The 21,914-nt window shown below is 43.4% G+C and overlaps 1 protein-coding gene across 8 annotated transcripts in view; it reads right to left on the bottom strand.

The window, feature by feature from the left end:
• DIP2C (disco interacting protein 2 homolog C) overlaps positions 1-21,914 on the bottom strand; it is a 308,773-nt gene that overhangs the window by 102,995 nt on the left and 183,864 nt on the right. For all 8 annotated transcript variants that reach the window (XM_027976813.3, XM_027976814.3, XM_042229724.2 and 5 more), the window contains 3 exons: positions 20,108-20,233; positions 17,024-17,233; positions 2,520-2,654 (listed from right to left, as the gene is read on the bottom strand). In XM_027976813.3, coding sequence (XP_027832614.1) covers positions 2,520-2,654; positions 17,024-17,233; positions 20,108-20,233 — 471 coding nt within the window. The remainder of the gene's footprint in view (positions 1-2,519; positions 2,655-17,023; positions 17,234-20,107; positions 20,234-21,914) is intronic.

Raw genomic sequence — 21,914 nt, 5'->3', positions numbered from 1 at the left:
AATATGGCAGCAAATTTGGAAAACTCAGCAGTGGCCACAGGACTGGAAAAGGTCAGTTTTCATTCCAATCCCAAAGAAAGCCAATGCCAAAGAATGTCCAAACCACTGCACAACTGCAGTCATCTCACGCTAGCAAAGTAATGCTCAAAATTCTCCAAGCCAGTTTTCAATAGTGCATGAACTGTGAACTTCCAGATGTTCAAGCTGGATTTATAAAAGCCTAAGGAACCAGGATCAAATTGCCAACATCCGCTGGATCATCAAAAAAGCAAGAGTTCCAGAAAAACAACTACTTCTGCTTCAACGACTATCCCAAAACCTTTGTGTGGATCACAACAAACTGGAAAATTCTGAAAAAGATAGGAATAAAGACCACCTGACCTGCCTCCTGAGAAATCTGTATGCAGGTCAGGAAGCAACAGTTAGAACCAGACATGGAACAACAGACTAGTTCCAAATCCAAGGAAAGGAGCACGTAAAGGCTGTATATTGTCACCCTGCTTATTTAACTTATATGCAGAGTACATCATGACAAATGCTAGACTGGATGAAGCTGGAATCAAGATTGCCAGGAGAAACATCAATAACCTCAGATATGCAGATGACACCACCCTTAAGACAGAAAGTGAAGAGGAACTAAAGAACCTCTTGATAAAAGGGAAAAAGGACAGTGAAAAAGTTGGCTTGAAAATCAACATTCAAACTAAGATCATGGCATCTGGTCCCATCACTTCATGGCAAAGAGATGGGGAAGCACTGGAAACAGTGAGAGACTTTTCTTGGGCTCCAAAATCACTGCAGATGGGGACTGTAGCCATGAAATGAAAAGACGCTTGCTTCTTGGAAGAAAAGCTATGACCCACCTAGACAGCATGTTAAAAAGCAGAGGCATTACTTTTGCCAACAAAGGTCCATCTAGTCAAAGCTATGGTTTTTCCAGTAGTCATATATGGATGTGAGAGTTGGACTATAAAAAAAGCTGAGCACTGGAGAATTGATGCTTTTGAACTGTGGTGTTGGAGAAGACTCTTGAAGAGTCCCTTGGACTGCAAGGAGATCCAACCAGTCAATGCTAAAGGAAATCAGCCCTGAATCAGCCCTGGAAGGACTGATGCTGAAGCTGAAAGTCCAATACTTTGTCCACCTGATGTGAAGGACTGACTCATCAGAAAAGACCCTGATGCTCGGAAAGATTGATGGCGGGAGAAGAAGGGGACGACAGAGGATGAAATGGTTGAATGGCATTACCGACTCAAAGGACATGAGTTTGAGCAAGCTCCATGAGTTGGTGATGGACAGGGAAGCCTGGCATGCTGCAGTCCATGGGGTCACAAAGAGTAGGACACGACTGAGCAACTGAACTCAACTGAATCTGGTTTGGATGAATCAGAGATTATTTCTCAAGGCCACTGGTACTCCAGCTTAAACAGGACACACACATTATTTCAGGACCCAGCTCAGAGTTTCTCATGTGTTAGGTCTGCGATGTGGCCCAGAATCTGTTTTCCAACAACTGCCTCATGTGGTTCTGATACCAGATGCTATCACACCACTGGATTAGACAACAGATGAATTTACCTGAAGGAGGAGATGAAGATGATAAATTTCAAAGGCAACAAAGATACTAAAGTGGTGAAGACAAGGACAACAGTAATGACGGATTCAAGAAACAATGGATTTAGTGGAGGACTACACAGACATTGACACTGAAAAGCAGTCCAGAGAAACCAGTCATACTGGACACTGGACTGACTCCATTTGTACTAACAGAGAACTCGCAATCCAGCAACCTTGGGCTCTGACCACAGTGAGGAGGCATCAGCCTGTTGGAGGCGGGGTTCAGGCCTCCTCATTACCCCTGAGTCACTGGGTTACAGACACAAGCACACTGGTATAGAGGGCACACAGAAGCTGCTCCAAACATCTTCCAAGTAAAGAACACTTTACATCATCATCAGGTTCCATGCTAACTGTCATGACCCTGGAGGTCAAGGAATGCAGAATAAAGCATGAAGTTCATGTTCCAGCCTGTCACTTCAGAATGGGTAACAGGAAGATGTTAGAGCATGCAAAGATGAAAGATTCGAGTAATAAGAGAACCCCAATGGCTGTACAGAAATCACCAACACTTTATTCAACATGGAGGGAGAAAAGGACCCTCTTTCTTCCAAAGTCTAAAGCACCACACTGCCCATCTCTGTCAATTGATCTCCAAGTACCTGTTCATAGTCTTAACACCTGCACTAATTTTGTAACTGTGGAATCAACATCATTCACCACCAAAAACAGCAGGATTTTATCAAATCTTTTTCTTCTCATTACTAAACTCCTACACCAAGGAGTAACTCTTGCCCTTGGAGACAGTCTGCACTTCCTGTAACTGTGCCACTTTCTAGGGAGGCTCATGAAGGCCCTGATGAGCTCATGAGCTGACTGTGTCCCTAGAAGAAACACATCCAGTCAGGGCACAGAAGGGCACTTGCAATTTACAAAGGAGGAAAACTTGCTGGAAGACATACCATCGCCAGTCTCCATGAGCTCGGCATTGCCATACTTCGGGGCTGTCCGTGACGTCGTGGAGCCCTGCGGCCTTTCTACTTGTATTGCATGTTCTGAGGTGTAAGTGGTTACATCAGGAGGTGCAGAGTGATTTTCTGTAAAGAAGCAAACTGTAAGTTTTCTGGTAATCATGATACATTTATTATGAAAGCTACATAAGCAGTTAAGTTTTCAAAAATGCCACATCCTAAGAAGAGGACAAGATTCTGAATCAAAAACTAGAAAAAAACAGGCATAAAGATGGTCTTTACCATAATTTACACTGGTCAACATGAACAAAGTTAGGTAAAACTTCAGTCACAATATCACTGAAGGACCCACATCAATGACTCACGGTAACATTTTAATTAGAATAATGTCATCAAGTGGCCAAGGGAAGAAGATAGTGTATGTTATGTGCTTGCTCATAAAAGAGTAATTTACCTGTCTGTCATAATAGAGGCAGTTAAGAGTTAAGCTTTAGATATAGAGAGCCTGAGGTTTGACTCCCAATTCTGCAAATTCTTGAGACCTTGGAAAGCATGCTGATCTCTATACTTTGGTCTCTTCATTCATCAAATGGGAAAAATGGTAACTAGTTGCTTGTTGGATACACATATGTAAATAAGTTAACATATGTAAAGTTTGTAATACTATACAGAAGGGGTTATCAAAACTATACCCAAGAAAAAGAAATGCAAAAAGGCAAAATGGTTGTCTCAGGAGGCCTTAAAAACAGTGGAGAAAAGAAGAGAAGTGAAAGGCAAAGGAGAAAAGGAGAGATATATTCATCTGAAGGCAGAGTTCCAAACATTAGCAAGGAGATAAGAAAGCCTTACTCAATGATCAATGCAAAGAAATAGAAGAGAACACTATAGTGATGCTTCCTAAGGCCCACTCAAGTTCACACTCCAGGATGTCTGACTCTAGGTAAGTAATCACACCATTGTGGTTATTTGGGTCATTAAGATCTCTTTGTATGGTTCTTCTGTGTATTCTTGCCACCTGTTCTTAGTATCTTCTGCTTCTGTTAGATCCGTTCCATTTCTGTCTTTTTTTTTTTTTCCATTTCTGTACTTTATTGTGTCCATCTTTGCATGAAATGTTCCCTTGGTATCTGATTTCCTTGAAGAGATCTCTAGTTCATTTGAATCAGTTCTGATGAGATGGATGAAACTGGAGCCGATTATACAGAGTGAAGTAAGCCAGAAAGAAAAACACCAATACAGTATACTAACACATATATATGGAATTTAGGAAGATGGCAATGACGACCCTGTATGCAAGACAGGGAAAGAGACACAGATGTGTATAACGGACTTTTGGACTCAGAGGGAGAGGGAGAGGGTGGGATGATTTGGGAGAATGACATTCTAACATGTATACTATCATGTGAATTGAATCACCAGTCTATGTCTGACGCAGAATGCAGCATGCTTGGGGCTGGTGCATGGGGATGACCCAGAAAGATGTTATGGGGAGGGAGGTGGGAGGGGGGTTCATGTTTGGGAATGCATGTAAGAATTAAAGATTTTAAAATTTAAAAAATAAAAAAAAAAATAGCAAAACAAAACAAAAAAAAAAAAACAAAAAAAAAAAAAGGAAGCATCACTATGAACAAAGCTAGTGGAGGTGATGGAATTCTAGCTATGCTATTTCAAATCTTAAAAGATGCTGCTGTGAAACTGCTGGCATTCAATATGCCAGCAAATTTGGAAAACTCAGCAGTGGCCACAGGACTGGAAAAGGTGTTTTCATTCCAGTCCCAAAGAAGGGCAATGCTAAAGAATATTCAAACTACTACACAACTGCACTCATTTCAGATGCTAGCAAAGAAATGCTGAAAATTTTCCCATTATGCTTCAACAGTACATGAACCGAGAACTTCCAGATGTCCAAGCTGGATTTTAAAAAGGCAGAGGAACCAGACATCAAATTGCCAACATCCAGTGGATCATCAGAAAAGGAAGAGAATCCTAGAAAACCATCTACTTCTACTTCACTGACTACGATAAAGCTTTTGGCTGTGTGGATCCCAACAAACTGTGGAAAATTCTTCAAGAGATAAGATTACCATACCACCTTACCTGCCTTCTGAGAAATCTCTGTGCAGGTCAAGAAGCAACAGTTAGAACTAGATATGGAACAACAGACTGGTTCCAAATCGGGAAAGGAGTACGTCAAGGCTGTATATTGTCACCCTGCTTATTTAACTTATATGCAGAGTATATCATGTGAAATGCTGGACTGGATGAATCAAAAGTTGAAATCAAGATTGCCAAGAGAAATATCAATAACCTCAGATACGCAGATGACGCCACCCTTATGGCTGAAAGGGAAGAAAAACTAAAGAGTCTCTTGATGAAAGTGAAAGAGGACAGTGAAAAAGCTGGCTTAAAACTCAACATTCAAAAAACTAAGATCATGGCATCTGGTTCCATCACTTTATGGCAAATAGATGGGGAATAACTGGGAACAGTGACCATCTTTATTTTCTTGGGCTCCAAAATCACTGCAGATGCTGACTGCATCCATGAAAGTAAAAGACACCTGCTCCTTGGAAGAAAAGTGAAAAAAGTGAAAGTCGCTCAGACTCTGACTCTTTGAGACCCCACAAACTATACAGTCCATGGAATTCTCCAGGCCAGAATACTGGAGTGGGTAGCCTTTCCCTCCTCCAGGGGGGTCTTTCCAACTCAGGGATCAAACCCAGGTCTCCCACATTACAGGCAGATTCTTTACCATCTGAGCCACAGCAGAAGCCCAAGAATACTGGAGTGGGTAGCCTTTCCCTCCTCCAGGGGATCTTCCCAACCCAGGGATCAAATCCAGGTCTCCCACATTGCAGGCAGATTCTTTACCATCTGAGCCACAAGCCCAAGAATACTGGAGTAGGTAGCCTTTCCCTTCTCCAGCAGATCTTCCCAACCCAGGAATTGAACCAGGGTCTCCTACACTGCAAGTGGATTCTTTACCAACTGAGCTATCAGGGAAGCCCCATTTGAAGAAAAGCTATGACAAACCTAGACAGCATATTAAAAAACAAAGACATTTCTTTGCCAACAAAGATCCATACAGTCAAACCTATGGTTTTTCCAGTAGTCATATATGGATGTGAGAGTTGGACCATAAAGACATTTGGGTGTCAAAGAATTGATGCTTTTATTCTTTTTTAATTTATTTTAATTGGAGGTTAATTACTTTACAATATTAGAATTGATGCTTTTGAGCTATGATGTTGAAGAAGACTTGAGAGGCCCTTGGACTGCAAGGAGATCAAGCCAGTCAATCATAAAGGAAATGAACCCTGAATATTCATTGGAAGAACTGATGCTGAAGCTCCAATTCATTTGGCCACCTGATGCGAAGAACTCACTCATTTGAAAAGATCCTGATGCTGAGAAAGACTGAAGTCAGTAGGAGACAGGACAACAGACGACAAGATGGTTGGATGGTATCACCAACTCAACACACCTGAGTTTGAGCAAGCGCCGGGAGATGAAGGATAGGGAAACCTGCGTGTTGCAATCCATGGGGTCTCAAAGAGTTGGACATGACTGAGTGACTGAACAACACATGTGAAATTCTGAGAACAATTTGTGATAAAAATAGTGGCTATTTTAATATCTGTTTTAGCATGAACAGTATTGAACAGTCCAGTCATTCAAAAAACAATTGTTTACATCTATTGTGTATGGGATACTGCGTTCTGCACATGAGACATGCAGTGAGCCCTCCACACATTACTTGATGATAAAACTTAAGAACTTAAATGGTTAAATGGAGAAAGCCCAATTTTGCATTTATTAAATAAGACATATGGCTTCCCTGGTGGTACAGCGGATAAGAACCCATCTGCCAATGCAGGGAACATGGGTTCAATCCTTGGTTCAAGAACTAAGCCTGTTTGCCACAATGACTCAGCCTGCATGCTGGAACTACTGAAACCCATGAGCCTAGAGCCTGAGCTCAACAAGAGAAGCCACCACAATGAGAAGCCCACAGACCACAATTAGAGAGTAGCTCCTGCTCTCAGCAACTGGAGAAAGTCCACACACAGCAAAGACCCAGGCACACTGAGTATGTGAAATGAGACTTGTGAAGTCATTTTATACATAGTAAGTTCTAGTAATGGGTATTATACTATTAATTTTGATTTGTTAAGCCTTACGATACAGAAACTAGTAAGATTTAACTGGTTTGTGAAGATTCTATAATTCCACATGAAAGAAGCGTAATATTTTGTGCTGTTAAAGGGGAGCAGGTACTGGAAAGCCTTTCTCCTGTGGCCACTGCCTACCTTGGCACTACAAATGAAGGCCAGTTTAAACTGTGAACTCACTAATGAAAAGCACAAGAACAAGGAAAAACAGAACACCAAAGAGATCACAGAAAGAACACTGTTTAAAGACTGCGCTAAACAAGAAGCCAGGGCATGCCCAGTTGACTTTGCTGGGAACCTGTATGCCAGGGACTCAAATTTTAGCTGTTGTGCAAATGTCTGGAAACCACCTCAGTCATGGGTATTGTTCTGAGGTTGCAGGTAATTTTAACAAGTAGGTAAATTGGCAAGTCCCGAATCCACCTGAAGTGAACAGACTGACTTCTATGGCAGTGAACATGTGTACATTAAGAGATATTACACCAAGTGAGACTTGAGGCTGAGAAATATTAACCTGAACTCCTAGGTAAGCTTCAAATGTAGCAACAGTCCAACCAATGCAGGCACTTAGGACTCTGGAGACCCTTGAGCCCGGGCACACTAATCAGTGCATGGAAAACCTCATGGGAGGTCCACGTCTCAGACCTCATCACCTGGGACTGGTTATTGACTTTCCTATGCCTCCATCCCGCATCCTATAAAAGAGGTATTAATGACAGTGCCTACCTCTGAGTGACAGTGGGAATCACACAGATAGAGGGACACAAGCACTGGTGTTACCAGACATGCAGACAGACGTGCCAGGAGAGGAACCATGGGCAGCTCATGGCACCAACAACTACTCTTCCAGAGTCTGAACCTGGAGATCGCTGATAACAGCTGGCATCAGCCCCTAAGCACAGGCCATCAGCAGAGAGCCCAGCTCCCCACTTCTCATCTCCCTGTTCAGAAGTGCCCAGGCGGTTATATACTGAACTATGTCCTCTCTAAATTCACATGTTGGAGTCTAATCCCCAGGTCCTCAGAAGGTGACTGTGTTTGGAGGCAGTGGTCAATAAATTTATTCACGGTTGTACTGGGTCTCCACTGCTGCCTACAGGCTTTCTCCGGTTGTGGCGAGCAAGGGCTACTCTCCAGCTGTGGTGTGTGGGCTTCTTGCTGCAGTGGCTTCTCTTGTCGTGGAATGTGGGGAAGGGCGCGCGGGCTTTAGCAGTTGTGGTGCAAGGGCTTAGCTGCTCTGTGGCATGTGGAATCTTCCCAGACCAGGGATTGAACCCATGTCCCCTGCATTCTCAGGTGGATTTGTAATCACTGGACCACAAGGGAAGTCTCAGAAAGTGATCTTTAAAAAGATAATTAAGGCATAAATGAAGCCACCAGGAAGGGCCCTAATTCAATCTAACTGGTGTCCTTGTAAGTAAAGATGAGGTCACAGATACCCACAGAGAAGACAGCTGTCTAAATGCCCAGCAGAGAGGCCTCAGAAGAAACTGCTGACACTGTGATCTCAGACTTCCAGCCTCCAGGACTGCAAACCAAGGAATGAGAGTTGTTTAAGCTATGTTTAAAGTGCTCTGTTATGGCTGCTTGAGCCACCACCACACACACTTACGGGAAATTTCTTAGATCACAGCCCAGAAAAAGCTCACCTGTTAGAGAGAGGAGGGTGGGGATGGGATGCTTTGTCAGACTCCTGAGGACCATTTAAATGACCCCCTTAATATTTCAGACACTGCATTCATTCATCCTCTTCATCTCCCCCGCATGTGCTTATTCATTCTCTTCATCTCCCCGGCACGCGCTTTTGCCAAACAGACCTTATTTCATGTTTCAATATAATCTAGTTCTCCATGGCTGAGTAGTTAACTCACAGGGGCCTCATATTTCAAATCAAACTATAATAGATGCCAACATATGATGAGTAACATTTCAGATTAGCCACTTAAGACAAAAGCAGCTAAAACGTTAAGCTCCCTGCATTTCCATCTTACTCAGATTTACCTATTCCTGTTACATGGTAGCCACACCACTGTGACGGTCAACACATCTTTGTGCTGAGCGGCCACTTTGAAGGTGGGAAAAGGAACCATTCCAATACATCTGGTGATTAAGACATAGGAGCAGTGACAGCTGCGTGACTTCAACGTGCTTTCCAAATTTATTTATATGCCAGCCCCTCCCCCTCCCCTGCAAACTCCCCACATATGCTGTCACTGCAGGATCATAAACCCAGCAGCTGGCTGCTGTCATGAAGCCAAGAACATTCTGCCACTGCAGTGACACACAGTGCCCTGATTCATTTGTATAAAGATCAGGCCTCCAGGTATCTAACTCTGAGTTCAATACCTATTTTTTGGTAGTATTTAAAAGACCTTTTTATATAAAAGATGCTCAAGAAACACTTATGGATAAGATAAAACATAGTGTGGCTGAAGGTGCAGGTTCAAAGGTCTAAAGTGCACATCAGCCCCAGGCTTGAGACCTATCAGGTCCAAATGCACCAGTAGCTGAAGACCAAGGATTCTCATCAGAGCAGGTTTGCATCTTCTGAGCCAGATGACCCACCATTCCTCAGTTCAATTTCCCAAAACTCTTAAAATCAACAGAAAAATGGCAGCCATCTTTCCAGCCACCTATCAGGTGTCACCTCCTTTGTGACTGCCCCAGAGCTACTGTGACAGCTTTGCACCTGTTCCCTATTTCATCCACCCTGGTATGGCTTCTGTTCCCAGCAGCTGCCATGGGTTCCTGAAGACCCTGGAATCAAGGCACTAGGGAAGATGGGAGGGGAGCGTGTTTGGCCTTCTTCCAGGACAGTATATGCTGTCTCGGTGCCACTGGTACCAGAGGTCCATCTCACTCACTGCATTCCCCTCCCATTCGGGATGTTAGTCTGTTACTCATCCAACTCTGTGGACAGCTGTTTTAGCCATGACCGTTTCAGGGTACTAGCTGACCTTCCTGCTCAGCTCCACCATGGGATTCCACGCGTCCTTGAACTACCCCCTTCCCTATCTCCACTCTTGCAGGTGTCCAGCTCAGTCCGGCTCTTGTGTCCTACTCAGATGCTAAAGTTGCCCAACACCCAGCTCACATCGTTTGCACTCAGCAAACACTGGAGTGATAGTTCAAAGAATGAATGAACACAAGAATGAGTATACCAGACCACTTACTTAATGACTGCAGATAACGTGCTTCTGTTTCTCACATTGCTAAAAAGCAACTTTCCTTAATTCTGACTAGGGACCTCAGGGGTCAGTGGTCAGAGAAGATACTTTCAGCCTGTTATTTTTAGTCCCCAAATAACTTCTAAAATAAGGAGAAAAGGGGGAAATCTGTTCTTCATGTGTAGAAAGCTAAGTACGCGTTGTCCACTAACTGATGACAGCTAAGGAGAGCCGTGTTAAGGAATCCAGCCTTCCATCTGTCAACAGGGCCCTCCCAAGTCTCCCCTGGTCAATACGACCTCTTCTGTCACTGAGCAGGAAGTGATGTAGGCCCTCAAACCACCCGTCTACCCAGCTGCCCTGGCTTCCTAAGACGACATGGGTGTGCCGTCCACATGGAAGCAGAAAACTGGGTTCCTCAGTGGAAACGTGGAGGCAATACCCAGTGAAAGGTGCCTGCATGATGCTGAGGGAAGCAGGCAGAGCATCCAGCTTGTTGCTAGAGATGCTGCTTGGCTGCCCACTGTACCAACCTGTCTTCCATGTGCAGGTCACCAGAAGAGCAGGCCTTCCTCCTTGGTTTCCCCCAAAACATCCACCTCCCTAGTTTGACAGAAGCCCCAACAGGAGGGTTCTACTGCTGTGTCACCCATGTATCATACTGACACATGACAATGTAAGTGAAGATTTATCTCCTTACTCTTTAATAATCACTCAGGGAAAGAACAGTATGCCCTGGTTACCAGTGAGAGCGTGTGTGAAACACTGCTAATGGCAATTCACAGTTGGTTTTCAGATTTGCAGACTAAACCTGGAGATGGTTAGAAAGGGTTCAATATTCAAATATTTCTCTTAGCCAAAGCTTTGAGAGATTGACTTTAGCAGGATTACACAGGTTCTCAGACCTGGAACGACCTTCTTCCCACATTTATGCCACAAATATCCCATAAAGGTTTGACAGCTACTGTTAGACAAATCTCAGGATAGTCTAATATCAGAACAGAAATCTTTAACTTTTTGTTTTGTATCGGGATATAGCTGATTAACAAACAATGCTGTGATACTTTCAAGTGAACAGGGAAGGCTCAACCATATGTATACATGTACCCAGTCTCCCCCAAACTCCCCTCCCATCCAGGCTGCCACATAACATTGAGCAGAGTTCCATGTGTTGTATGGTAGGTCTTTGTTGGTTATCCATTTTAAATATAGCAGTCAGAAGAGAAACCTTTAACTCCTGACAATAGCTTCTCGACTTTTACATCCACAAACTTAACTTCCTGCCAAAGGGCTCCAACCACCATAGACCTGCAGGACCACAGACGCAGCGAGCTGTGATGGGGACACTGGAATTTTATCATTTATGCTAAGTTTAACTGTATTTCTGTGTGTTTTTAACCAGCAGGTCCAAGCTGGAACAAAAAAGCCAAGGGGAAGCAAGCCCCGGGCGTCACGAGCAGGTGCTCCCACACCCGGCAGGTGGGGGTCTGGCCTCCCCTCCCTAGGCCTCGGTGTTCTCAGCAGTGGAGCCGCAGTGCTGATACTTGCTCCTCACTGAGGCTGAGGGCACAAGCGACATTGCCCCCTCCACATCCTGCAATGATGGTGACACTGCCATCCTTTTGCTCAAGCCCACAGGCTCAGCTTCTGCCATCTCTCCCCTTGTGTGGGGATCCTTTCCTCTCATGAGTTCCAGGAAAGAAATCTGTGAAACTCAAGTGCATAATGCGTAAATGTCTGTTACTACTTCCTGAGTCATACGTATTTGAACTTTGGGGAAAGACAGCATATTAAAAAGCAGAGACATTACTTTGCCAACAAAGGTCCGTCTAGTCAAAGTTATGGTTTGTCCACTGGTCACGTATGGATGTGAGATTTGGGCTATAAAGAAAGCTGAGCACTGAAGAATTGACACTTCTGAACTGTGGTGTTGGAGAAGACTCTTGAGAGTCCCATGGACTGCAAGGAGATCCAACCAGTCAATCCTAATGGAAATAAGTCCTGAATATTCACTGGATGGGCTGATGCTGAAGCTGAAATTCCAATACTTTGGCCACCTGATGCAAAGAACTGACTCATTGGAGAAGACCCTGATGCTGGGAAAGATTGAAGGCACTAGGAGAAGGAGATGGCAGAGGATGAGGTGGTTGGATGGCATCACCGACTCCATGGACACAAGTCTGAGGAAGCTCCAGGAGTTGGTGATGGACAAGGAAGCCTGGCGTGCTGCAGTCCACGGGGTCACAAAGAGTTGGACACAACTGAGCTGAACTGAACAGATGTCACTCTGCTTTATGCACCAAGGTGTGAGCAGCAGGCCCCAGGTACTCCTGCAGCATGAAGCATGTCCTGGATGAAGGGTTAGGATAATTATGGGTCAAAGCCATGACTTTGATTCTAAGTATAAAATTCAAATAAATAAAATCAGTTTCAAGCTGCAAAAGCCCCAAAGCATTTTTGGAGAAAAGCAGCAGGAGCAGATCTGTGCCCTGACAACATCAACAGGGCAACAAGGACAGCATGAACAGGACAGACAGAGGTGAGAAGGGCTACAATAATGAGACAAAAGGTGTGGTGCCTGGAGCCAGGGTACTGAGAGTAGTGATGGAGCAGAAGGAGGCCTGCATGGCATGTGGCAGTCGAATGCCCAGAACAAGGGGTGTGCTGGTCTGAGGACAGTAGGACCTCATTAGACAGCTTGATCTCAGGACACAGGCAGGGCTGAGGGGCAGGGTCAAGAGGCACTCTGAAATGTGGATGGGAGACAGAAGTACAGATTTGAAAGTCGTGAAAGAGCAGGTAGCCTTAAAGACTGTGGGAGTGGATGACATGGGCAAGAACACAAAAAGACAGGATGGGGAGAGGAGCCACCAGAGGAGAAGCAAGGGCAGAGGGGAAAGAGAACAGGGTGTGGTCCCAGCGGGCAAGGAGAGAAAAAGTAGTCATCGCAACCAGAGCTCCGGTTCCCAGAGGAGAAAAGTGAAGCCACAACAGAGGAGAGAGTTGAGTCAGCAGATGTGGGAGGAGCCGGGATCCAGAATGAGGACAAGATGAGCCTTGAAAGAAGGAGCTTTCTTTCCCAGAAAAGGAATCACATTAAAAAAAAAAAAAAAGAACGGAGAAAGACAGGGAAATATCTGAACTGGAAAGGGATCAGTGGTTATAGAGATGTTCGACAAGAAGATAGACGATGATCCATGGTGACATTCCCTTAATTTCAGTATCTGTAGATCTCAGCTTTATAATGAACTGATGAAGAAAATGTAGGATTAGAAGCCAAATCTAGGATAGGACCTAACTAAAAATTCCCATGTTGGCCAAAGTCATGTTGGCCAAAGAGATATACCTCTCAAGCCAGGCTTCTTTTAGTACAGAATCACCCACAGAGCCACAGAAACATGCAGTAATTGATGGAAGAGTCTCACAGGCCTTGTGTTACCTAATGCAAATTTTTCTTTTCCTGCTTATTTTTTCAATAGCATGGCTTAAAATTCTCTAAAACAAGAGCTGGCAAACTATGGCTCACGGGGCGGTCTGTCAGCTGTGTTTATAAATGAAGTCTTGCTGGTGCACAGCCATCCCTGCTGTTCACGCACGGCCTGTTGCTCTTGAGCCAGGGCACTGAGGAACAGCAGCAGGGACTGTATGGCCCACAAAGCCTGACACCCACTCTCTGGCCCTTTCCTGGAAAAACAGGTGGACACGGCCTCTGAATCAGGAAACTCCAGCTTCTGGGGACACCCTGGCCAGGAAGGGAGGCAAGAATGTTTCAGAGAAACCCCAGCCCCAGTGATGCAGGCTTTGCTAATACCACCATCCTTGGTGTGTAGTTAGTATTTCAAGATTGTAAATGTCTGAAAAGTATCAGTAAAGAGATTATGAAAGAACTGATACTATGGATGATTATACATAAATAAATTATAGTTATTTATTACATTCAGCCCTCTGAGCAAATTCCCTAGAAAACCAGAATCTAGATCCTGAACAAATGCCAGGCTCCAGGCTAATTATGCATCAAGCACATGGAGGCACGTCTACCTGCTTAGCAGGATTGATGCAGGAAACCTGATGAGAATTTCCTTGCTGATACATACAGCAGCATTCATGCTGATAAACTCTATGATACTCTGGAAATGCAATTACTTCTATGAATATCTGGCTAATGACAATATACCCCCAACACGTGCAGATGAAACCTCTATGAGACAACATCTCAAATGCATCAGTCACAAAAGATGACACACACATTACCTATACATCTGTAGCTCGTGAAAAAGTCTCTTTAATTTCCTGACTACACAAATTTTGATGCTGAATGTACAACAATGTTATCTATTCTGCTTTGTTCTTATTTCTTAATCTAGAAATGTATTAATAGTTTCTCTTTACCTTCTCTATTTCCATGTAGCTAATTCCTATAATATTTTACTCTAGTGCCTTTTTATAAATATGCTTCTTGAAGTTTCAAGTGTTGCTTTAATTCTTCTGGTTACTCTAAATTATGCTCCTTGACTTTTGATCAAGTATTTCAGAGGTGCTAATCCTCTGCCAATTGTCTCAGGAACACAGCATGCACAAAGGTTCTGTAAACACTTTCTGGTTTTCTCTCTTGACAATGTGGAGGCCCTATTCTGTCTAGGTTGCAGAGGCCATTGCATGGTGCATCCATCTTCCTGAGTCACAAACGTGTACACCTCAGGCATTAGCATCTTGTGACAGGGATGCCTCGAGCCTTTATTGTCAGTGCTCAAGTGTGAATACCATCTAGCAGAGCCACAAGAAGAAAGACTCCCTGGATGAGGACCACGTCATCCACTAAGCCAGTCTGACAGGCGGTGAGTGGTGCCACTGTGCCATCAGGATGGACATACAAGGATGCAGGATTTCCTTCTAAACAACAGTGCAGAAGTACCACTCGCTCGTCTGTCACTTGGTGGTTTCTAACCACTCATTTTCCCTCTGCCCACTGCCAGAGACATTTCCACAGACCCTGTCCAAGTGCCTCACCTCGAGGGTGCATTCCTCTTTGCACCCAAGGTGCCAAATGGTGCTTTATTTGACCCTACATTCCTTAAAACACACACGTACACATTTCTTATTTTGTAGGCTTTTGATGGCCTCAACAAAAGGTCAAATACTGTCAATTCTGAATTTTGACTTCTTTGGCTTTTGTCACAGGGATAAAAAAAATCTTAATTTTCCTTTTCTTATTATTTTGCCACTGCTTTTTTTCAACAAAATTTGTTTTGCATTTATAGAAAATTCCTAGATATTCTAGGAACTTATCTTTGTGCCAAATTAGAAATTAGTGAAATGTCACATACACAGAAGCTCTCTTTTAGTTACACTGAGACTTAACACACATGAGTAATGCAACCTTTTATAGTCTGGGTAGGTTTAATTATCTGTGCGATAATTACCTCCAATATTCCATGTGTAACTTCATAAAGTGAGAAACAAATGCAGGGAGTAATATGTCCAAAATTATGTATTTCTCTTGGTAAGATTGCTGATATTTCCTTAAAAGTGAACTGAATCAGGAAACACACATTCCCAAGGTCAGAGTGAGGGGCAGAGGTAGAAGGAGCTTCATGCCCCACCTGCGCATGTGGCTGCTGGATAAAGCACGCTGACAGTGTCAAGGGACTGTCTCAGGTTCCTAAACACTCGGGAAAAACTTTTAGTGTTCAAAAATATCTAATGGTCACAAGTTTCTCTGATTTCAAAGAGAGTTTCTCAGTACACAGTAACCAACATATGCTACCAAAAGTGTTTTAAAGTCAAATTTAATAATGCCACTTTGCAGGTAAGCATTACTTTAAAAACTGTGAAGAATTTTCCTATTTTCCCCTTTTTATTCACAATGGAAAGGTGGCAAAAGGACAGATCATTCCTCTTCTTTCCACTAACAAACTAGAGCAGGCCAACAGTGACTGCTGAGGAAGCCAGCCCTCCCTGTGTCCCGCTGGGAGACAATCGGCCTCACTGCTGATTCTGGAAAGGCTGCGGCTTTTAACCTCAGCTACATGCTGAGCAAGCGCCACTGGGGCCAAGTCCTAGAAGTCAGTGTAGAACTCCTCTGACTCTGTCATGGAGACAGTAATCTAGAAAAAAAAATACTGTGTGAATCTGAGAAGGTGGCAGAATATCGAATTCATTCATTTCACTAGCCTATTTTCTAAATGGGGATCTTTTGGATATGAGGCTAGATGCACCTGCCCTGTGCTCAGTGCTCAACCACCGCACTGGTGTCCCTGGACGTGGCTGACCCTGCTCTACATCATTTGAATGGAGAACATACTGAACCATCTTGGCACCAAGTTCAAAGCAAGTGATTTATTTTTATGAATATTAATATTATTTCAGTATTTAAAAATCTCAAGCCACAGCTGGAAATGGTTGAGAACAGATCTGGAGCTCATACACCAGATGAATGTGGCACAGTGAGTGTCAGGTGAGGGTAGAGGCAGCGGCACATGACCCTCAGGTACTCCAGGTTCACGGAGCCCCACTGCTCATTCAATACACTCTTTTCCTCTAACAACTCTTACTTAATTTCCTTTTTTACACAGTTTTCAAACACCTTGCCAATGCTTCCTAACTTTGTGCTTTTTTAAATACAAAGGATCCCACTTCTTGTAACCTAACATACATTCTGGGAACCACCCCAGAAATCTGAATGCCTATAGCAGAAAAATGCTATAGTGATGAAAGCTGCAGCGATGAAAGCCTCCCCTTTCCAAAGTAAGGGCAAACTCACTCTCAAGTGCCCCGTCATGCTTATTAGCATGATTAAAATGTTACTTAGGAGTACATTATAGCATGAGGAGAAGAAAATGTGTAACCAGATATGACTGCATGTTTCCCTAATGAACAAGAATGCACTCCTCTACGAGCAGAAAACTCCTAAATTATAGTTGTAGAAGACGTCTAGGATATAAAAAATAGAAAAAACCAAGGGTTTCACAGAACAGTAAAGCCAACGCAGTAAAGCAGCCCAGGAGCAGAAACAGGGCCTGACCTGTCCCTCGAGTGAGCTCTGAGGCCACGATGCACAGACAGGGAAAATGCAAACTAAACAGGGTAGGGACACCCAACAGCCACTCCAATGCACGGATGGGGAGAACAGCGCAGCCAGCTGCCGCGGGGCACTCACCTATGTGCGTCTGAGCCAGGACGTCGGCCAGCCTGTGGGCGGCGCCACTCCCCCCACTCTGGGTGGAAGACGACGAGGTGGTGGAGGTTGTGGAGCCGTGGATGGCCTGGCTGATCCAGTGCTCCATGTTGATGCTGCCCTGGCTGGACGTGGGGGTGCCCTGCGAGTCGCCCTGCACCGAGCCTTCGTCTTCTGAGCCAGAGGAGGTATCTGTGGGACAGAGGCAGTTAGCTGCGACTGGGGCAAGCAGCACTCCCAGGCCCAGGCCCTCTCCAAACACAGACCCACCTCACACACTAATTGGTAAATGACCTTTGAACACTCTTGAAAAGTCACAAGCTTTTCAGATGACAAATTATTTTTCAGTATCGTGAGGTCTTCGTCCAAAGCACCTTACCTTACATATATATGCTGGAGTCTTCCTGACATTCCAAACTCAGACAAAGACATCCTCACCTGTCCTCCACTCAAGACGCTGGGGAATAACCAGATGTTGTTCTGTGCACTCAGACACCAAGCAAGAAGGCCACGGTGGCGTTTTCCAAGACACTAAACTTTAAAGTGTTCAAAGTGTGATGCTCTGTAGCCCTTCTTTATTCAAAGTATTTCTCTGAGCCATGTGCTATTTTAAGTTGTGTGTGAGTGTGGCAGGTTGTGAATAAAAAAATTTATAATGATAGTGTTGGCATTTATGATTGTACAAAACTATCTCAAGACTAAATGACAGTTTATAAGATGTATTATACAGTATACCTGAAAATGCTAACCAAACAATTAAATGCACCAAAAATGACATTTCCAATAATGTTCTTTTATATTTTGCAAAGACACTTGTACAGGATTTGTTCTTCTGAAAGTTCTGTCTCTCATCATGAAAGACACAGTAACACCCCAGAGGATAGAGTCAACATAAAGAAAAGCACACACACAAATAAATCACACGGCACTTTGTACTTCAGACTCAGTATTTCCCATAAAAAGTGGCTCAGAAAACTGTCCAACTCCCTGAATATTGTCTAGTTGCAAAGATTTGGTTAAAATATATTTGAAGTGGGTTTGTTATCCATGTAAGTCCATTCTGTTTGTTATACACATACAAAATTAAAATTTTCACATTCATATTTTGGCAAATTATAACCACAAACTAAACAAATAGGATTAAGTATACTAATTATGGTTGTGTCTGACTCTTTGCAATCCCATGGACTGTAGCCCACCAGGATCCTTTGTTCATGAATTCTCCAGGCAAGAATGAATACCGCAGTGAGTTGCCATTCCCTTCTCCAGAAGATCTTCCCGACTCAGGGACTGAACCCGGGTCTCCTGCATTGTAGGCAGATTCTTAGCCATCTGAGCCATCAGTGAATCCCATGCTGATTTAAAAACAGTTCAAATTACATGTTATGGCTCAGAATTAAGAAATGAAGGAATGTAAGGAAATCAGCAAAAAGGACTCCCTTTCCTATTAGAAAATTCTATTCTTAAGAACATTTCTTGTATTATCTTTTAAGAAAACACAAAACAACTAAGTTTTATATTTAAATTTTGTCTTACAAAGTTCAGAACTTTCACTTTTGAAAGCATGAGAAGTTGAAGAGTGGTCTGAATTAGTACCAGACATACCTGATCACACCCCTAAGTTGAAGTATGTGCTTCTGTTACCCTCACTGCTTGCAAACACTCAGGACTAAACTTTACAAGACTCCAAAAAGTGCTTTATATATTCAACTATTCTTATTCCACCTTAAATTTCTCTTGTGAACAAAGGGGTGTGCCAGGTAACTTAGGTCTGCAGAAAAGACAGAGTGGCAACCACGCCATGAATAATGCTGGAACAAGAAACGCATACACACACACATACAAAATCAAGTAAATTAGGCTTGTGCTTCTAACAGATACCTGGACATTTAATTTTGTGCTTCACTTCAGTTTTGAAGATAATAACATGTACGTGCCTATGTGAGTGCTAAGTCGCTTCAACCGTGACCGACTCTTTGCAACCCTATGGACTGTAGCTCTCCAGGCTCCTCTGTTCATGGGATTCGCCACAAGAACACTGGAGTAGGTTGCCATGCCCTCCTCCAGGGGATCTTCCCAACACAGGGATTGAACCCATGTCTCTTGTGTCTCCTGCACTGGCAGGCAGGTTCTTTACCACTAGCACCACATGATACAGATTATAATTATTTGTACAGAGTTAAGTAGAGAAATAAGGTAGTTACATAAAATTCAAGATTAAACAAAAGCAGAAATATAAATGGGATATTACCTTCAACCATGTACATCAGGGGTGGACAGACCTGTGGACCAAACCCTCTGCCTATTTTCATGACAAAGTTTTATTGGCACAGAGCTACATCTCTCACTGATATGCTGCCCTTGGCAGCTTTAGTAACTCGATGGCAAAGCAAGCAACTTGGATACCCAAAACTACTATCTGCACTTTACAGCAAAAACTGATGTCACCAGATTTAAGTAACTGCCTGAAAGTGAAAGTTGCTCAGTCGTGTCTGACTCTGCGACCCCATGGACTAGAAAATCCATGGAATTCTCCAGGCCAGAATACTGGAGTGGGTAGCCTTTTCCTTCTTCAGGGGATCCTCCCAACCCAGGGCTCGAACCAGCGTCTCCTGCATTGCATGCAGATTCTTTACTAACTGAGCTACCAGGGAAGTAACTGCCTAAATTTTTCAATTCATTCAATTTCTTAACAGAACATTACAACCTACTGATAGCTTGAAGACTTGAGAATATGCATACACCAGTCTAAGCAGAGAAGAAATCCAACGTCTCTTGCTATGTGAAGAATTAAATTTTATACGACTTTAACAAAAGTCTGTATATTTATGAGTCTAAAAATCTTAAAATGCATATTTATATAGACATTACAATGCATACATAATCATGCCAATTTTCCTTCCAAGTTTAACTTAGAGCATATACACTGTTTCTGGACTTCTGGTTCTCAAAAACCTGAATTATAGCACCATGATTTTCAAAGCTAAAGAGACTGCAGTTGCTGGCATTAACCTAATTCTAAGGCATGCTCATCCCTCTCTGAAGCCAACAGGGCCTGCTGCTCACCTGGGGGTGTGTAGGCGTCCATCGAGGTCTGCACAACCAAGGACCTGCGTTTGGAAGGCATAGGCACTGCCATCTTCCTTTCTTTGTGTTTAGCGAGCGCAGCCTGGACAGCTTCTGTATGGACGTCTGAAACAAAGCGGGAGCTCAATCACTCCATTGTTTGGTGAAGGCCCCAAGGCCCCAAGGCCCCAAGCTTCTCTGCCTTGTTTCTGTTCCTGTGACAGAGTCTATCTTCCTACAGACACTGTCACAAATGGAAGAGTAGGGAAGGAAGGAAAGTAAATATATGCCTGACAGTTTGAAAGCTCCAGGAAAAAGGCATTCAAATTCATTTGCAGACTTTTAACTATTCATTTTATTACCCTGGAATCTGTATAATCAGATACTAGATATAAATCTCTGTGGTGTTTTTTTTTTCTTTAGTCCTTGATCTTCAAATATTTCTTCATGGGTCACATTTTCCAGCTTCATAATTCATTTCCATGTCTGTTAAGGGAAGTAGGTACACCTTATAGGCTGTACAGTAATGATTTTAGCTAACAGTTTAAACATCAGTTATGGGGCAGTCCTTATATTGGGTAATCTTTGCATATTAACCCATTACATTAACTCCACCCATCTTTTTTAAGGTAGTGGCCTCAGGACTGTGTGTGGAGAATCAGTTGGACAAGGTACTACCTGTCATGTAGGTCACTTTCTAAAGGGCCAAAGACAGACAAGAGACTATCATATGGGAGAGGAATGGAAATCAGATAAAAAGACTGAATGGCTACTTAATTGTGAAGCCAGGGAAGAGATCTCTTACTGGGAAATCTGAATAGTAAGATGAGAAACTCCGAGACAGGGAAAAATTAACTCAAAGGCCCTGCACTGTGCAGGAGGGTGGTGTCAGCAAGACACATACAGCACCAGCCAAGGGACCCACCAGGATGAGGGCTTGGCAGGAGCGGTTCTAAGTCTGACAGGGAAGCATGGGCTTGAGGAGTAAGAGAGGATGAGGGATCATCCTGGCTGCTGGGAAGGAGCCATCTAGAGAATGAGAGAGGAGCCAGGAAAGCGGCCAGAAGGCAGCAGTCAGGGAGTATGACTACACTCACCAACTTCCACACGTTCTATGGAGGAGGCTCTTGTTATTCCCATTTCACAAACAAGAAAGCAAAGGTGTAAAGCCCTCCCAGTGTAACTTGTCAGTGGCAATGACTAGGTATGAACCAGGTGTGAGCACCTCCAGGGCTCACATCTTCACCACTAACCAACCACACTGTTCTGTAACTGCTCCTAAGAAACCCCACCGTGTTAACATTTGAGAATCAGGTCAAACACAGACCAGCCCTCAGGCCAGATGCAGCCTGCATTCTCCTGGTAATAATGTTTCAGTGGAAAAGCAAGGCATCATTTCTGTGTGTGTCATCTATGGCTGCTTCCATACTGTAAAGCAGGGCTGAGCAGTTGTGACAGAGACCATAATGGCCTAGAAAGCTAGAAATATTTGCTATCTGGCCCTTTACAGAAAATATTTGCCAATAATTGTTCTACACCACGTCACATATCAAACACAATGACTTTATTATTTTTTGTTCAGACTGTGTGTGCACTGCTCTTCTCTCCTCATCTAAATTCAAAGTACTTTAAGACAAAAACCCAGTTTCTGGTCTCTCTTAAAACTCCTAGATTGAAAACTGGTGACTGAATGACTTGAATTTACATTACTGAACAAACCTAAAGAGCTCATTAATGAGAACACTGGTTCTCCACACATCAAACACTTTGCTTTATATATTTCTCCTTCTTAAGTTTTTGGATGTAA

Source organism: Ovis aries, chromosome 13 (genome assembly GCF_016772045.2).
Source record: "Ovis aries strain OAR_USU_Benz2616 breed Rambouillet chromosome 13, ARS-UI_Ramb_v3.0, whole genome shotgun sequence".
Taxonomy (NCBI): Eukaryota; Metazoa; Chordata; class Mammalia; order Artiodactyla; family Bovidae; genus Ovis; species Ovis aries.
The sequence above is the reverse complement of the archived record's forward strand: the minus strand, read 5'-3'. Positions and strand labels throughout refer to the sequence as shown.